The 18,859-nt window shown below is 45.4% G+C and overlaps 1 protein-coding gene across 2 annotated transcripts in view; it reads left to right on the top strand.

Annotated features, from left to right (window-relative positions):
* The window catches only part of LOC134927892 (glutamate decarboxylase 1-like), a 308,357-nt gene that overhangs the window by 241,260 nt on the left and 48,238 nt on the right, over positions 1-18,859 (top strand). For both annotated transcript variants that reach the window (XM_063922977.1, XM_063922976.1), the window contains one exon: positions 128-206. In XM_063922977.1, the coding sequence (XP_063779047.1) occupies positions 128-206 (79 nt within the window). The remainder of the gene's footprint in view (positions 1-127; positions 207-18,859) is intronic.

Raw genomic sequence — 18,859 nt, forward strand, 5'->3', positions numbered from 1 at the left:
GATGATTTATACATTTTTAGACTACCTAACCTCTCCTACTGACTCCAATGTTTCCTGTCATTACATTTATAGCATATATTTGAATCCTGTTTATTATTGCTTCGTAACGTTTTTTACTTCTTGTTAGGGCTAACTCAGTGACTTGGAATCCTCATAAAATGATGAGCGTTCCGCTACAGTGTTCTGCAATTCTCTTTCAGGAGAAGGTAATTAGCCATAAGGAATGTTTGGGCATGGTATGGTGTGTTTTATGTTTTTTTTTTTTTTTTTGTGGGATCACAAGGGAAGGAATATATTTTGTGGTCTCTACAAGAATGCAACTAGTATAATAGTTTGAGATGTGCACAGCCACAGACCCACATGTTTTGGTTTTAGATCACCATTGTGTTTTGGGTTTTTGCAAAATCACCCTCAAGTATTTTGCTTTTCTCTGACGTCCTAGTGGATGCTGGGAACTCCGTAAGGACCATGGGGAATAGCGGCTCCGCAGGAGACTGGGCACAACTAAAGAAAGCTTTAGGACTACCTGGTGTGCACTGGCTCCTCCCCCTATGACCCTCCTCCAGACCTCAGTTAGAATCTTGTGCCCGGCTGAGCTGGATGCACACTAGGGGCTCTCCTGAGCTCCTAGAAAAGAAAGTATATTTTAGGTTTTTTATTTTCAGTGAGATCTGCTGGCAACAGACTCACTGCTACGAGGGACTAAGGGGAGAAGAAGCGAACCTACCTGACTGGAGATAGTTTGGGCTTCTTAGGCTACTGGACACCATTAGCTCCAGAGGGATCGAACACAGGACCCGACCTCGATCGTTCGGTCCCGGAGCCGCGCCGCCGTCCCCCTTACAGAGCCAGAAGCACGAAGATGGTCCTGAAAATCGGCGGCAGTAGACTTCGGTCTTCAACAAGGTAGCGCACAGCACTGCAGCTGTGCGCCATTGCTCCTCATGCACACCTCACACTCCGGTCACTGATGGGTGCAGGGCGCTGGGGGGGGGGGGCGCCCTGAGCAGCAATATTAACACCTTGGCTGGCAAATTAATCACAATATATAGTCCTAGAGGCTATATATGTGAAAAATACCCCTGCCAGAGATCCATAAAAACCGGGAGAAAGTCCGCCAAAAAAGGGGCGGGGCTATCTCCCTCAGCACACTGGCGCCATTTTCTCTTCACAGTGCAGCTGGAAGACAGCTCCCCAGGCTCTCCCCTGTAGTTTTCAGGCTCAAAGGGTTAAAAAGAGAGGGGGGGCACTAAATTTAGGCGCAAATCTGTGTATTATAGCAGCTATAAGGGAAAAATCACTGTGGGTAGTGTAAATCCCTGCATTATATAGCGCTCTGGTGTGTGCTGGCATACTCTCTCTCTGTCTCCCCAAAGGACTTTGTGGGGTCCTGTCCTCAGTCAGAGCATTCCCTGTGTGTGTGCGGTGTGTCGGTACGGCTGTGTCGACATGGTTGATGAGGAGGCTTATGTGGAGGCGGAGCAGATGCCGATAAATGTGATGTCGCCCCCTGTGGGGCCGACACCAGAGTGGATGGATAGGTGGAAGGTATTAACCGACAGTGTCAACTCCTTACATAAAAGGCTGGATGACGTAACAGCTGTGGGACAGCTGGCTTCTCAGCCCGCGCCTGCCCAGGCGTCTCAAAGGCCATCAGGCGCTCAAAGACGCCCGCTACCTCAGATGGCAGACACAGATGTCGACACGGAGTCTGACTCCAGTGTCGACGAGGTTGAGACATATACACAATCCACTAGGAACATCCGTTGCATGATCTCGGCAATGAAAAATGTGTTACACATTTCTGACATTAACCCAGGTACCACAAAAAAGGGGTTTTATGTTTGGGGAGAAAAAGCAGACAGTTTTTTGTTCCCCCATCAGATGAGTGAATGAAGTGTGTGAAGAAGCGTGGGTTCCCCCGATAAGAAACTGGTAATTTCTAAAAAGTTACTGATGGCGTACCTTTTCCCGCCAGAGGATAGGTCACGTTGGGAGATATCCCCTAGGGTGGATAAGGCGCTCACACGTTTGTCAAAAAAGGTGGCACTGCCGTCTTAGAATATGGCCACTTTGAAGGAACCTGCTGATAAAAAGCAGGAGGCTATCCTGAAGTCTGTATATACACACTCAGGTACTATACTGAGACCTACAATTGCCTCAGCAGGGATAGTGCTGCTGCAGCGTGGTCTATTACCCTGTCAGGACAGGGATACTATTTGCTAACCATAGAGCATATTAAAGATGTCGTCTTATATATGAGGGATGCACAGAGGGATATTTGCCGGCTGGCATCCAGAATTATTGCAATGTCCATTCTGCCAGGAGGGTATTAGGGACCCGGCAGTGGACAGGCGATGCTGACTTTAGAAGGCACATGAAGATTCTGCCTTTTAAGGGTGAGGTATTGTTTGGGGATGGTCTCTGGGACCTCGTATCCACAGCAACAGCTGGGAAGGAAAAAATTTACCTCAAGTTTTCCTCACAGCCTAAGAAAGCACCGTATTATAAGGTACAGTCCTTTCGGCTTCAGAACAGCAAGCAGGTTAAAGGCGCTTCCGTTCTGCACAGAGACAAGGGAAGAGGGAAAAAGCTGCACCAGACAGCCAGTTCCCAGGATCAAAAATCTTCCCCCGCTTCCTCTGAGTCCACCGCGTGACGCTGGGGCTCCACAGGTAGAGCCAGGTGCGGTGGGGGTGCGTCTCGGGAACTTCAGCGACCAGTGGGCTCGCTCACAGGTGGATCCCTGGGTTCTGCAAGCAGTATCACAGGGATACAAGCTGGAGTTTCGGTGCGACTCCCCCTCGCCGTTACCTCAAATCAGCCTTGCTTGCTGCCCTCGTGGAGAGGTAGTACTGGCGGAAATTCACAAGCTGTGCTTCCAGCAGGTGATAATCACGGTACCCCTCCTTCAACAAGGCCGGGGTTACTATTCCACAATGTTGTGGTACCGAAACCAGACGGTTCGGTGAGACCCATTCTAAAATTTAAATCCTTGAACACTTATATACGAAGGTTCAAGTTCAAAATGGAATCGCTCAGGGCGGTTATTGCAAGCCTGGACGAAGGGGATTACATGGTATCACTGGACATCAAGGATGCTTACCTGCATGTCCCCATTTACCCTCCTCACCAGGAGTACCTCAAACTTATGGTACAGGACTGTCATTACCAATTCCAGACGTTGCCGTCGGTCTGTCCCCGGCACCGAGGGTATTTACCAAGGTAATGGACGAAATTATGTTACTCCTTCAAAAAAAGGGAGTTATACTTATCACGTACTTGGACGATCTCCTTATAAAGGCGAAGTCCAGGGAGCAGTTGTTCGTCGGAGTAGCACTATCTCGGGAAGTGCTACAACAGCACGGCTGGATTCTGAATAGTCCAAAGTCGCAGCTGGTTCCTACGACGCGTCTACTGTTCCTGGGTATGGTTCTGGACACAGAACAGGAAAAAGGGTTTCTCCCGGAGGAGAAGGCCAAGGAGTTATCATCTCTAGTCAGAGACCTCCTAATACAAATACAGGTGTCGGTGCATCAATGCACGCGAGTCCTGGGAAAGATGGTAACTTCTTACGAAGAAATTCCATTGGGTAGGTTCCATGCAAGGATCTTCCAGTGGGATCTGTTGGACAAGTGGTCCGGGTCGCATCTTCAGATGCATCGGCTGATAACCCTGTCTCCATGGGCCAGGGTGTCGCTGTTGTGGTGGCTGCAGAGTGCTCATCTTATGGAGGGCCGCAGATTCGGCATACAGGACTGGGTCCTGGTGACCACAGATGCCAGCCTTCGAGGCTGGGGGGGCAGTCACACAGGGAAGAAACTTCCAAGGACTATGGTCAAGTCAGGAGACTTCCCTACACATAAATATTCTGGGACTAAGGGCCATTCACAATGCCCTAAGTCAGGCTAGACCCCTGCTTCAACACCAGCCGGTGCTGATCCAGTCAGACAACATCACGGCGGTCGCCCATGTAAACCAGCAGGGCGGCACAAGAAGCAGGATGGTGATGGCAGAAGCCACAAGGATTTTCCGATGGGCGGAAAATCGTGTATTAGCACTGTCAGCAGTGTTCATTCCCGGAGTGGACAACTGGGAAGCAGACTTTCTCAGCAGGCACGACCTCCACCCGGGAGAGTGGGGACTTCATCCAGAAGTCTTCAAAATGATTGTACACCATTGGGAAAGGCCACAGGTGGACATGATGGCGTCCCGCCTCAACAAAAAGCTAAAAAGATATTGCGCCAGGTCAAGGGACCTTCAGGCGATAGCTGTAGACGCTCTGGTAACACCGTGGGTGTACCAGTCGGTGTATGTGTTCCTTCCTTTGCCTCTCATACCTAGGGTATTGAGAATACTAAGAAGGAGAGGAGTAAGTACTATACTCGTGGTTCCGGATTGGCCAAGAAGAGCTTGGTACCCGGAACTTCAAGAAATGATCTCAGAGGACCCATGGCCTCTGCCGCTCAGACAGGACCTGCTACAGCAGGGGCCCTGCCTGTTCCAAGTCTTACCACGGCTGTGTTGGACGGCATGGCGGTTGAACACCGGATCCTAAAGGAAAAGGCATTCCGGAGGAAGTCATTCCTACGCTGATTAAGGCTAGGAAAGATGTGATCGCAAAATATTATCACCACATATGGCAAAAATAGGTTGCTTGGTGTGAGGCCAGGAAGGCCCCAACGGAGGAAATTCAACTGGGTCGATTTCTGCACTTCCTACAGTCAGGAGTGACTACGGGCCTAAAATTGGGTTACGTTAAGGTCCAGATTTCGGCTCTGTACATTTTCTTCCAAAAAGAACTGGCTTCACTGCCTGAAGTTCAGACTTTGGTTAAGGGAGTGCTGCATATTCAGCCCCCGTTTGTGCCTCTAGTGGCACCGTGGGATCTCAACGTGGTGTTGGATTTCCTGAAGCCGCATTGGATTGAGCCACTTAAATCCGTAGAGCTAAAATACCTCACGTGGAAAGTGGTCATGCTGTTTGCCTTGGCGTCGGCCAAGCGTGTATCAGAATTGGCGGTTTGTCATGCAAAAGCCCTTATCTGATTTTCATATGGATAGGGCGGAATTGAGGACTCGTTCCCAATTCCTTCCTAAGGTGGTATCAGCTTTTCATGTGAACCAACCTATTGTGGTGCCTGCGGCTACGTGGGACTTGGAGGACTCCAAGTTACTGGACGTAGTCAGGGCCTGGAAAATATATGTTTCCAGGACGGCTGGAGTCAGGAAAACTGACTCGCTATTTATCCTGTATGCACCCAACACGCTGGGTGCTCCTCAGAAGCAGGAGCACCCAGCGTGTTGGGTGCATACAGGATAAATAGCGAGTCAGTTTTCCTGACTCCAGCCGTCCTGGAAACATATATTTTCCAGGCTATTGCTCGCTGGATCTGTAGCACGATTCAACTTGCACATTCTGCGGCTGGACTGCCGCACCCTAAATCTGTAAAAGCCCATTCCACGAGGAAAGGGGCTCTTCTTGGGCGGCTGCCCGAGGGGTCTTGGATTTACAACTTTGCCGAGCTGTTACTTGGTCGGGTTCAAACATTTTTGCAAAAGTATACAAGTTTGATACCCTGGCTGAGGAGGACTTTGAGTTTGCTCCTTCGGTGCTGCAGAGTCATCCGCACTCTCCCGCCCGTTTGGGAGCTTTGGTATAATCCCCATGGTCCTTACGGAGTTCCCAGCATCCACTAGGACGTCAGAGAAAATAAGATTTTACTCACCGGTAAATCTATTTCTCGTAGTCCGTATTGGATGCTGGGCGCCCGTCCCAAGTGCGGATTGTCTGCAATACTTGTAGATAGTTATTGTTTAACTAAAGGGTTATTGTTGAGCCATCTGTTGAGAGGCTCAGTTATTATTCATACTGTTAACTGGGTATAGTATCACGAGTTATACGGTGTGATTGGTGTGGCTGGTATGAGTCTTACCCGGGATTCAAAATCCTTCCTTATTGTGTCAGCTCTTCCGGGCACAGTATCCTAACTGAGGTCTGGAGGAGGGTCATATGGGGAGGAGCCAGTGCACACCAGGTAGTCCTAAGGCTTTCTTTAGTTGTGCCCAGTCTCCTGCGGAGCCGCTATTCCCCATGGTCCTTACGGAGTTCCCAGCATCCACTACGGACTACGAGAAATAGATTTACCGGTGAGTAAAATCTTATTTTTATCTGGATGTCTTAAAGAAAATTATAAAACCAGCTAATGTGTCATTTGGACCTATTTTTTGCTCTTACAGTATTATTAACATCAATAGCATTAAATTCCAATCATTTTCAGAGTGAAATGGCACCTAAAATCAGAAAGGAGGGACTTTACATGCAATCCAAAACATGCAAGATTTGGGTGTGGTGTATGCAAACTGAAATCTAAATTGCAGTGTAAAAATAAAGCAGCCAGTATTTACCCTGCACAGAGACCTTATAAGCCTCCCAAATCAAAATCTCTCTATACATGATTTAACATCTGCCCCACCTGTAGCACCAGAGCCGGACCTAGGCATAGGCAAACTAGGCAAATGCCTAGGGCATTTGGAATGCCTAGGGGCAGAAGCAGCTTCTGCTGATTAAATTGATATGCGGCAAGATGCATTTTCGGCAAAAAAGGTGCCCAACTTTTTGGCAAAAAGGCATCTCCTGCTGCATGGTGTATTGAGGCAAGATGTATGAGGACACATCTGTATCCAAGCAGAGGCAGAGGTCACAGTATCAGCGGCTGTGTGAGTGCTGTGTGCGGGTGGGTTGGTTGTGCAATAGTGTTTGGCATATGTGTAAGGGGCATTATATGTGTCATTATGTGTATAAGTGCATTAATAATGTGCTGCATATGTGTAAGGGACATTATGTGTATAATGGCATTAATAAAGGTTAGCATAATGTGTAAGGCTGATTATGCTTATAAGAACATTAAAAATGTGTGTCATATGTGTAAGGGGCATTACTGTGTGGTATTATGTGTATAAATGCACTGCTAATGTGTGCCATTATGTGTATAAACTTTATAAAGTTCTCTATTGTGTAGTGCAGGCATTTTCAACCAGTGTGCCGTGGCACACTAGTGTGCCGCGACCAGTTGCAAGGTGTGCCGCGGAGCCAGAGCAGCTTCCTGCACCTTCAGAGTGAACTGCTGGCCCGGGCTCTTCTTAGAGGATCAGTCGTGCTCTGACCGTGACCTATGCCTTGATGACGCGGCGGGTTGAAATCATAGGTCACGGCTGCCGCGTCTCACCACCCAGTCAGCCCATCCGCCTGCATACACATCTTCCAGTTCCTGCCTGCATACACAGCTTTCCTTGCCCACCCACATCCACACCTGCCCGACCACCCGCTGTTCAGTATTCGCAGCACTCCACTACGAACAACCCCCGCCACTGAGAGACAGGGAGGAGGACAGCTGACCGGTAGGGGTTTATATTTTGTCAAAGTCGGAAAAATATCATGCTACACGTTGCCATATATTCACCTCATGCGCTTGCCGCTGCACGTGCACATTCTCTCCCGTGCGTGCGGATACTCGCAGCTGCGTGATGGCACCTCCTCGGCCATGCGCTCGAGCGCGTGGTATGTGCATTTACGGTAGAGTTTGTGTGCGTCTAGCGGGCGACTCAAACGTTAAATAATAAAACCAAATAGTATGTTTTATAGATAATGTTCCCCTTAATAATGACTGTAAGTTTGTTTAAATGTAACTGGTCGCTGGACAGAGAAATTCCTCTTTGCATGATATGAATGGTCAGACAGGGTTTGAGCAGTGGTGTTTGGTACCTAACTAAAGAACATTTTATTAGAAACAATCCGGTGCTGGTTAGGTAAAGATTAATCGCTCCTGCGTATAGTTATGTCTATTAGTAGTTTCTGGACATTTACTATATTTGCGGTTCATTATCCATGCGGCGGGAATTCTGAGATTCCCTCCCACCTGAGCAGTTTGATATAGTCACAGCCCACCTGTTCAAACTAACCTATGACCTTTTGTTATGATGCGAGGAGACATTCCTGTGTCCAATGAACAATGAGATTGTAGGTCCCTTTGTAGTATACTGTACGCAGTGTATATAAGGACAGCCAGTCTGGCCAGCCCAGTCTTCTCTCCACAAACTGTTTTCATCTTGACTAACTTGGAGCTGGTACCAGAGCTGCGCAGCGATCATTCCCCAGTGTGTGTAAGTTATTCTCTGTAACCATTCTAAATCTCTGTTTGTATTTGCCATATTCTCTCTCTCTGTTATTGTATAAGATTGTGACGATATTGTATATTTATGTGTAGTTAGCCTGCTTAGATATTGATGTTAGCCTGTAGTGTATGAACTGTTAACTGTTTTAACTTTTACATAGCTAGATATTGTTAGTAAAGGTGTTGGAACCTTAGCAAGGTATTGTGTGTTTATTACATTGCTGAGAGTATTCAGAGTGTCTCAATCGCTCAAGAGGCTTTCATACAATAGAGCAGTGATTTTCAACCTTTTTTTACGCGCGGCACACCAAACAATACTTTAAAATTGCCAAGGTGCACCATCAGTTCCCCACAGAAAAAAACAAAAAACACACATTGGCCCTCACAGTTAAAAGAACAACGCACATACACAGAGAAAACAATCATGTTGCTTCATGTTGCTCCCCACATAAATCATGTTGCTCCCCACATAAATCATGTTGCTCCCCACATAAATCACGTTGCTCCCCACATAAATCATGTTGCTCCCCACATAAATCATGTTGCTCCCCACATTAATTATTCACATTATTCCCTCCATAAATCCTATTGTTCCCCACATGAGAAATAACATAACAAATTGATAGAGCTAACTATTTATCTTATTACATTCACTATAAAATGGGTAAGAGACTCAGTACGCAATTGGCGTATGGGGTACCGTAAGGGTACGCACTTAGCGTAGCAGACGCTTAGCCGTGGTCGAGACGCACATGCGACACGCTCGCTCACAACTTAACGCATGGTGTCGAGCACGCTATAGGCGGCCGACTACCGTAATGCTACGCTACTAGCGTAGCGTACGCTCGTGACCACGAGGAGAACACGAGCGGCGCAGACGCTCACGGGATGACACTCAGTAAACCTTGTATGCAACACAGTGAATGATTGAGTTTGTACTGTAAACCTTGGTTTTGTAATGTGAGCACAATGCAATGCTAATTAACCTCTATTGTATGAAAGCCTCTTGAGCGATTGAGACACTCTGAATACTCTCAGCAATGTAATAAACACACAATACCTTGCTAAGGTTCCAACACCTTTACTAACAATATCTAGCTATGTAAAAGCTAAAACAGTTAACAGTTCATACACTACAGGCTAACATCAATATCTAAGCAGGCTAACTACACATAAATATACAATATCGTCACAATCTTATACAATAACAGAGAGAGAGAATATGGCAAATACAAACAGAGATTTAGAATGGTTACAGAGAATAACTTACACACACTGGGGAATGATCGCTGCGCAGCTCTGGTACCAGCTCCGAGTTAGTCAAGATGAAAACAGTTTGTGGAGAGAAGACTGGGCTGGCCAGACTGGCTGTCCTTATATACACTGCGTACAGTATACTACAAAGGGACCTACAATATCATTGTTCATTGGACACAGGAATGTCTCCTCGCATCATAACAAAAGGTCATAGGTTAGTTTGAACAGGTGGGCTGTGACTATATCAAACTGCTCAGGTGGGAGGGAATCTCAGAATTCCCGCCGCATGGATAATGAACCGCAAATATAGTAAATGTCCAGAAACTACTAATAGACATAACTATACGCAGGAGCGATTAATCTTTACCTAACCAGCACCGGATTGTTTCTAATAAAATGTTCTTTAGTTAGGTACCAAACACCACTGCTCAAACCCTGTCTGACCATTCATATCATGCAAAGAGGAATTTCTCTGTCCAGCGACCAGTTACATTTAAACAAACTTACAGTCATTATTAAGGGGAACATTATCTATAAAACATACTATTTGGTTTTATTATTTAACGTATGAGTCGCCCGCTAGACGCACACAAACTCTACCGTAAATGCACATACCACGCGCTCGAGCGCATGGCCGAGGAGGCGCCATCACGCAGCTGCGAGTATCCGCACGCACGGGAGAGAATGTGCACGTGCAGCGGCAAGCGCATGAGGTGAATATATGGCAACGTGTAGCATGATATTTTTCCGACTTTGACAAAATATAAACCCCTACCGGTCAGCTGTCCTCCTCCCTGTCTCTCAGTGGCGGGGGTTGTTCGTAGTGGAGTGCTGCGAATACTGAACAGCGGGTGGTCGGGCAGGTGTGGATGTGGGTGGGCAAGGAAAGCTGTGTATGCATTCAGGAACTGGAAGATGTGTATGCAGGCGGATGGGCTGACTGGGTGGTGAGACGCGGCAGCCGTGACCTATGATTTCAACCCGCCGCGTCATCAAGGCATAGGTCACGGTCAGAGCACGACTGATCCTCTAAGAAGAGCCCGGGCCAGCAGTTCACTCTGAAGGTGCAGGAAGCTGCTCTGGCTCCGCGGCACACCTTGCAACTGGTCGCGGCACACTAGTGTGCCACGGCACACTGGTTGAAAATGCCTGCAATAGAGGTTAATTAGCATTGCATTGTGCTCACATTACAAAACCAAGGTTTACAGTACAAACTCAATCATTCACTGTGTTGCATACAAGGTTTACTGAGTGTCATCCCGTGAGCGTCTGCGCCGCTCGTGTTCTCCTCGTGGTCACGAGCGTACGCTACGCTAGTAGCGTAGCATTACGGTAGTCGGCCGCCTATAGCGTGCTCGACACCACGCGTTAAGTTGTGAGCGAGCGTGTCGCATGTGCGTCTCGACCACGGCTAAGCGTCTGCTACGCTAAGTGCGTACCCTTACGGTACCCCATACGCCAATTGCGTACTGAGTCTCTTACCCATTTTATAGTGAATGTAATAAGATAAATAGTTAGCTCTATCAATTTGTTTTGTTATTTCTCATGTGGGGAACAATAGGATTTATGGAGGGAATAATGTGAATAATTAATGTGGGGAGCAACATGATTTATGTGGGGAGCAACATGATTTATGTGGGGAGCAACGTGATTTATGTGGGGAGCAACATGATTTATGTGGGGAGCAACATGATTTATGTGGGGAGCAACATGAAGCAACATGATTGTTTTCTCTGTGTATGTGCGTTGTTCTTTTAACTGTGAGGGCCAATGTGTGTTTTTTGTTTTTTTCTGTGGGGAACTGATGGTGCACCTTGGCAATTTTAAAGTATTGTTTGGTGTGCCGCGCGTAAAAAAAGGTTGAAAATCACTGGTGTAGTGTAACGTATAGAAATGGCACTACTGTGTGGTCTAACGTGAATAAAGACCAATATGGTGTGGTGTAATGTGAATAAGGGGCAATTCAGTGTGATGTAATGTGAATAAGGTGCACTACTGTGAGGAGTAACTTATATAAGGTGAGGTGGTACTACTGTGTGATGTAACATGAATTAGGGACACTATCGCATGACACAATGTGAATAAAGTTGCACTACTGTGTGGTGTAATTTGAATTGGGGGTACCATTGTTGACCATGCCCCTTCCCAGCAAGAACACGCCCCTTTTTGGGCTTTGTGCAGAATGTGCGCATTGTTCCTATTTAAAATAGGAGCAGGGTTGTAACGGGGGGGGTCTAAGGGGGCAGGCGCCCCGGGTTCAGGATTTGAGGAGGCGCTGAGAGTTACAGAGAAGCTGGTGTCAAAGTCAGAAAAATATCTCTACACACACTGCCATATTTGCACCTCATACTGGTCCGCGCTGCGCATGCGTACGCTCTCCCGTACGTGCACATACTCACAGTCGCGGGCACCCGCAGGCGCACGGTATGCGTATTTACGGTAGAGTTTATGTAATCGTAGCGTGCGACTCATTCGTTACATATTTTCACTAATAATGTATTTTGTAGATCATGGTCCCTTTGATAGATACTGAAAGTTTAGTTAACATAGCATGTTCCTGAACAGAGAGATCCCTCTTTGTATTGTACGAAGGGTCTAACAGGGGTCATACAGTAGTGTTTGGTACCCATCGGAAGAGTATTTAAATAGCAATATTCCGGTGTTGGTTTGGAGCGGATTAATCGCTCGTGCGAATAGTTATGGACATAAGAAGTTTATGTCCATTTACTATTATTTGTTCTTACTTAGTCATGCGGCGGGAAACCCAGTATCCCACCCACCTGGACAGTTGGAAACAGTCACAGCCCACCTGTATGAATCAACCTATGACCTTTTGTTATAATGCGAAGCCGAATTCCTGTGTCCAATGAACAATGAGATTGTAGGGACCATTGAATTGTATTGTGTGTGGGGCATAAATAGGCAGGCCGACCGTATCCAGGGCACTCTTTTCAACGGTTCTCATTGCTGATAATCGGGAGCTGGATATCGAGGCGCATGCGATCGTTTCCCCTTGTGCGTAAGTGTTTCTCCGCAATCATATTGTCTTGATGTTATTGTGAGCCATCTCTCTCTCCCCTCTTTCTCCCTTATTTTCCCTTGATTGTATTGTATTGTATTGCATTGTATTTCCTGTGTAGTTATCTGGTTAGTTAGTCTATGTTATATTGTAGTGTATGATTTGTTCTGTGATTCTTTTGCAAGTATAATAGTCATAATACATATAATAGGTTTTGGACCCTAAGCCCAGGTATCTGTGTATTTCTTATAGTGTTAAGTATTCCCTGAGCGTCGGTGACGCCCAAGCAGCTTTGTAGTTAATCAGGTTACACCAGGTTGCATTTACACTCTAACACCACACTAAGATTTACTGTATATTTCGCTGTTAATGGTATAGATATAAAGGTTTAACGTTGTAAGCGTCTGCACCGCTGGTGATCTCCTCGTGGTCCCGAGCGTCCGCTACGCTATAGCGAATCATTACGTTAGTCGGCAGCCACTAGCGTGCCTGCCTGTGATCTCTGGGCCGCAAGCGAACGTGACGCTTGAGCGTCTCGACTACGGTTGAACGATCGTTACGCAACTTGCGTACCCTTACGGTACTTCTTACGTAGATAGCGTACAGTGTTCTTAGACCTCTTAAAGTGTTTTATATACGATAAATATTTAGCTTTATCAATTGGGGGCCGTCCAGTCCTTCACATATCTGCACTAGGTAATATCAGCAGACATTATCCATCAGCAAAGGGCGGGAGGTTGTATCCCTCGTAGTGCTGACGGGATAAGCGTCTGCTTCGCTTAGGTAAAGGGTGCTGAAGGAATCCGGGAACCGGAGGTAAGAGCAAAACGCTAGTGTCTTTTAAAACTGTTTATTTTTCTGTCTTGCGTACACACGCACGCACACATATATATCTGCATTTCTTTTTCATTTATGTATTTTCGTATATCACTCTCCTGTCTGCCAGTTTTATAGTTGATAAAAGTGCTAAAAGAGATTTGCCGTTATTTCATAGTTTAAGAATAGAGGTAATATAGTTAAAGTATAGACAAACACACAGTTTTTGCCTGGGAGATAAGGCGAAGTCAGTGTGTTGTGTGGTAGATGATCAAGGATCAATCTACATTGATAAAAGTATAAATTGTGTTACGGTGGATCTTTGCTTTGCGTGCACGTGTCCCTAACAAAGACTTGCGTACACAATCCAAAGGCCGACGCACGCAGCGTATATTACGCAACGGAGCGTCTGTGTACGCCCACGTAACTCAAACCACAAGTTGATTTTAACAGGCGATAAATAGCGCAACGCGATAAATAGCGCAACGCGGTAAATAGCGCAAGGCGATAAATAGCACAAATTGATTTCAGTTTTCCAAAACTTAGTTTAAATACCTTACTTTACTGTAATACCTCTGGGGAGAGCTATCAGACTACGGGAAATGATTTTTTCTGATCAGAAAACTATAAGAATGATAGTGGGTTGAAAACGGTATGAGTGTATTGAATCCCGCTTTGTGGACTTTGTGGTCTATGTGATAAAACGGTATTAAATCCCGCTTTGTGGACTTTGTGATCTGTGTGATCTATGAGCACGGCCTGAAGTGAAAACGTGCAACAGAGTGTGATAAAGTTTTCGTTGTGTTACGCTCTGGCTGTTTTGGAGCACAGTAGGGAGACTCCAATGATCCTACCATTTATGGGCAACAAGTGTCTATAAGTGGTACGATTGGACCGCACGGTTGTATGTGTGACCAATAACGCAACGTGATATGAGGTCTTGCCCTCATACGTGTTGTAGGGAGCACATGCAAGCGTGATTTGTGTAAAGAAAAAGGAAGGGAATTTTCTCAGGAAAATCTCTAAAGATAGGGCCTGCAACGGCTACACGTGTCTGCTAGAAGGCGGACCGGAGATACCCGGAGCAGAAGAAGTTCAGTGGAAGAGCTTTAAGGATTTCCAACGTAGATTTCTGTGTTTGGTGCATTTTAGGAAGTTTTTCTGTGTTAAAAAGGTCCACAATGGAAACCAAGTGCACGACACAGAGACAGTCGGCAGTCAGGATTCAGACTCCAGAGGCTTGCAGACCCCGAGGGTCTGCTCGGTTAGTAATGTGGGGGAAATATGGTCCCCACACTGAGACCTTTTGTGATGAATGGACACGAATGACTGCGGGGGATAAGGCACCATTTCCCGGGATAGGTAGTTTTGACTCAGAGGTGTTGCATAATTTAAGGAGAAGGATATGTCTCATTAAATCAGCAAAGAGACGAATCAAGCATTATGATTGTTTACAGTTATGGCAACAGGAGGGTGAAATGCAAAGAAATGTAACTCACATACCTAACTTTCATCTTGAGAGGAGAGACATGGCAATGGAGGGGATTGTGGTTGCGGAGAAAAGCACAAGGGTGAACAATAAAAACGCTCTTAGCAACTGTAGTATAGATGATAAGAATAAGTGTAATAAATGTAACAAAGATAATTGTAATACTGTTGAATGTACAACTATTAACCCATGCAAGTCGCACCCCATGTTAAACTTTCCTCAGGAACACCAACAAGAAAGTGAACCCAGAACGATGTCGGCACCTCTTCCAGAAGCCATCACACAAGACATCCAGGTGGACGCGACCCAATCGGTAAAGACTGTAAACAAACCCCCTAATGGAGGGTCAGGTGAGGTCGTGTCCACAGGTACGTATGGTATTATACATTACGCACAAACAAATGTACCTCATATTGTAGAATCAATTCAGAATGACGTTACTGGACTTAATCCTGTCAGGGTAATTGCAGTACCAAATGGGAAAACTGACTCTTCAGGAGTCACCCCCGTCAGGAACATCGCCATGTACTGCCCCTTTTCCCGAACAGAATTAAGAACAATTCTGTCTGAATTTCCTGATCCCAGGAAAGACTTAGTTGCTTGTCAAAGATACATTAGAGTGCTAGGACACACTGCAGAGCCAAATAACAAAGATTGGAGGACAGTTTTGAGGGCATGTTTACCCCCCGATGTTGATTCATTGAAATTTATCGCTGATTGTAAGCTAGATGAGGAAGTGCCACTAACAAACGAGTATAACCAAGATAATGTAAAAAGAATCAATCTACAGTTGAAAGAATATTTTCCTACAGTAGTAAAATGGAATAAAATCTTTACAATAAAACAAAAAGAAGGTGAATCCGCATCAGAGTATTTTCACCGGGCTCTGCAGGATATGGCTAGGTACACTGGTATAGATGACATTGAAACTAATGTACACCACAGAGAGGTAGCTGTGTCCGTATTAATGAACAACTTAAGAGACACACTAAAAATTAGGGTACAAACTTCCATACCACATTGGAGAGGTATCTCGGTGGCGGCATTAAGAGAGTCCGCTATCGAGCATGACCGAAATATCCAAAGAACCAGGGAAGCGCAGGGAGAGCGGTTGATGGCACTGAACATCCAAGCACTAGAGGATGCATCAAGTCGACCGGAATCCCAGGCCCCTAGCACATGGAGAAAGCCAAGGATTTGTTATCATTGTAGAAGAGAAGGGCATTATGCCAGCAACTGTAATAACCCACATAAAGTCAGACCCCCTAGACCAAGAAATTAGCAAAATTATAACACACACGATTATAATCAGGGATCACATAGGAAGAATTTTGGGCCACACCCATGATATGTAGTCAGGAAAAGGTGATCATTAGGACTGACGGTAAGCCTGAGGTAACGGTTAATAAATTGGGAGGTCATTCACTGAAGACACAGGAATGACCGGGTGAAAAGTTGTAAATGTATCTGTGAAATGTTTCTTTTTCTATCCCCATCTCTGACGATTATTGGTAAGAATTCAAACATTGCATATCCGCTTGGTCCTTGCAGAAGTCTACCAAACCCCAGCATGACCTATCCACCACAATGTATTCTGGCCAGATACAGACAGTGGAATATGGAGGTGCTGGTGGGGAGGGACTGCTCAAGGAAACCATTAGACACGTAGATATGACAGCCTGATAAATCTGACAATGTTTTCTTAATGCTGACCATGTTTTAAAATGTTTGAAAAAAAATGTTTAATTTCTCTTTCCCTATTGGTGTTTATTGTTGAGTTATGTAATATGTATATATGCACATGAATTGTTCTCTATCTCTTTTGTTTTTTTTTGTTTTCTCTCTCTTCTCACTCATGTTTTCATGGTTTAAAGATGGTATGTCACCCCTCAGTTGGACCAATGGTAATGCCAGATTTTTGTTCCTTACAGAAAGATCGCTGGTTAGGAAGGAATATTGCATCACCAGAATGTTCATTTGGAAGACTGAAGAGACAGCACCTTTTGAGAGGACAGCAGAACAAGAAGAACAACAAGACGAGAGAACTTATTATCGTAACAAGTTCTCTCCCCCACAAACTGTTTTCTTATACCCCCATTACAAATTTCTTCTTTTCTCCTCCTGTAAGATGGACTTGCCCCAAGAGACTGTGATATGGATTTTTCCTGTCGACCATGATGTTGACCAGAGCAGTCTGTTTCGGTGAGAGTACCAGTAAGGTCAAGAAAGGATCCAGAAAGGTTCTGATGATAAAGATGGAGGCGTAGTTTTCCGAGAACAACATAATCAACAAGCAAAGGCGAGTATCAGAAAACGATCCGATAGCATTGACCATAGAAGGAATTGTGAAGGATTGTTAGCTGAAGAAAACTGTATCTGTAGGCTCTGTAACAATGTCATTGAGGATGGGTGCATTAAGAAATGCCAATCCAGTTTTAATATCCATATGGACCGGCATCCATTGAGTGACTATCACTCCTTAGTGGGTAATGTGTTAAACAAAACAGATTGTTGGATATGCTCTCAAGTACCTCAGGGTCATAGCAAATCAGGGCTAGTACCATTTCCTTTATCGATAGAGGAGGTACTTGAGTTAAATGGTGGGAGACCGGTGGACCGGAGGTTTAATATCTCCAGCCCTCCTAGTTTGAAGCTCCACCAATACCATGTGGATAGGTCCCTATTATGTTTCAACATCTCCAATCCCCGAAAGCCGGGAAATTGGGAAGTGTCATGGAGTAACCACACCATGACCTTTTCGCATAGAGCAGATAGAATGCCTACAGATACAGAGCTTGTACGCCACATAGCCAGTAGAGGAAAATCTTTCCGGTATAGGTATACCTTAGGAAATAGGATTACTAGAGTTGGAGAGGTATCACCAGGATACTGTGCACATATCGTACAACCTGATACGTGTACTAAGCAGATGGAAGAATTAGGGTTAGGAGATTTCACATGGAAGGTGTGTAATATGGTTATGTCCTACTCCGTCCCATATGTTCTCCCCGATGATGCATATTTCATATGCGGGAGAAAGGCGTACAAGTGGCTTGCCCCAAACTCTGAAGGATTGTGTTATATTGGAAAAGTATTGCCTGAAGTAATGACTGTGTCACATGACAAAATGAAAGACATACACCGTGGTGCCCAAGCTCCTTATACTCACACCCATTACGAGCACGTTGTTAAAAGGCACCTGATAGAGAAGACAGAGCATCCGGCCTCTGATCTGATAAGTGAATCCACCGGGATTCAATTCTTAATCGCGTTAGATTTCACCCGCACCGCTAGAGGAGTGCTGAATTATAAATACATATCGGCGCTCGCAAATTTGTTAGATAATATCACTGAAATGTATGATGACACGTTTAGATATACTGGAAGGGAACTTCAAGCTTATAAAACAGAACTGGTGCAGCATAGAATGGTTCTTAATTACCTCACAGCAGTGACAGGCGGATATTGTGTTACATTGGCAACACAGTATGGCGTGAAGTGTTGCACGTATATCACGAATAGCACCGAGGATCCGGTCGAGGTCATAGACCAAAAGATGGACGATATTCTCCAATTGAAGTGGGAATTTCGCCGAAAACACAATCTCACTCTTGCTGCTGTAGGTAATGAGCTGACTGGTTGGGTGTCATGGTTGAACCCGCGAAATTGGTTCTCCGGTTTAGGAGACTGGGCTCAAGGAGTCATAATGGATGTTGGGAAGTTTCTCCTATGTATCTTAGGTGTTGTCATATCAATTGGCTTGATATTTAGATGCGGTCAGGCTTTAATGAAGTGCAAACAAAGTACAAGAGTAATGAGTTTGAGGAGTGAGGAAACTGTAATTAACCTGGATTTGATTTATGACCCAACAATAGAAACAATGATGTAATGAAAATGCGATTATACGGTCCGTTTCTTTCACCTGTTTTTCCGTTTTTCTCCAAGATAAAAAGACCCACTTGGACGAGGAAGTTGATGAGACGCTATACAGACAACGGATTGACCAAAGAAGAAGTTTTGACCACTGTAGATACGGACATTTGATGAACTTTGCCATGGATTCCCAGTTTCCCTAGAATTCTTAAACTTACGCTAGCCCAACATT

This window comes from Pseudophryne corroboree, chromosome 5 (assembly GCF_028390025.1).
Source record: "Pseudophryne corroboree isolate aPseCor3 chromosome 5, aPseCor3.hap2, whole genome shotgun sequence".
In the NCBI taxonomy this organism is placed as follows: Eukaryota; Metazoa; Chordata; class Amphibia; order Anura; family Myobatrachidae; genus Pseudophryne; species Pseudophryne corroboree.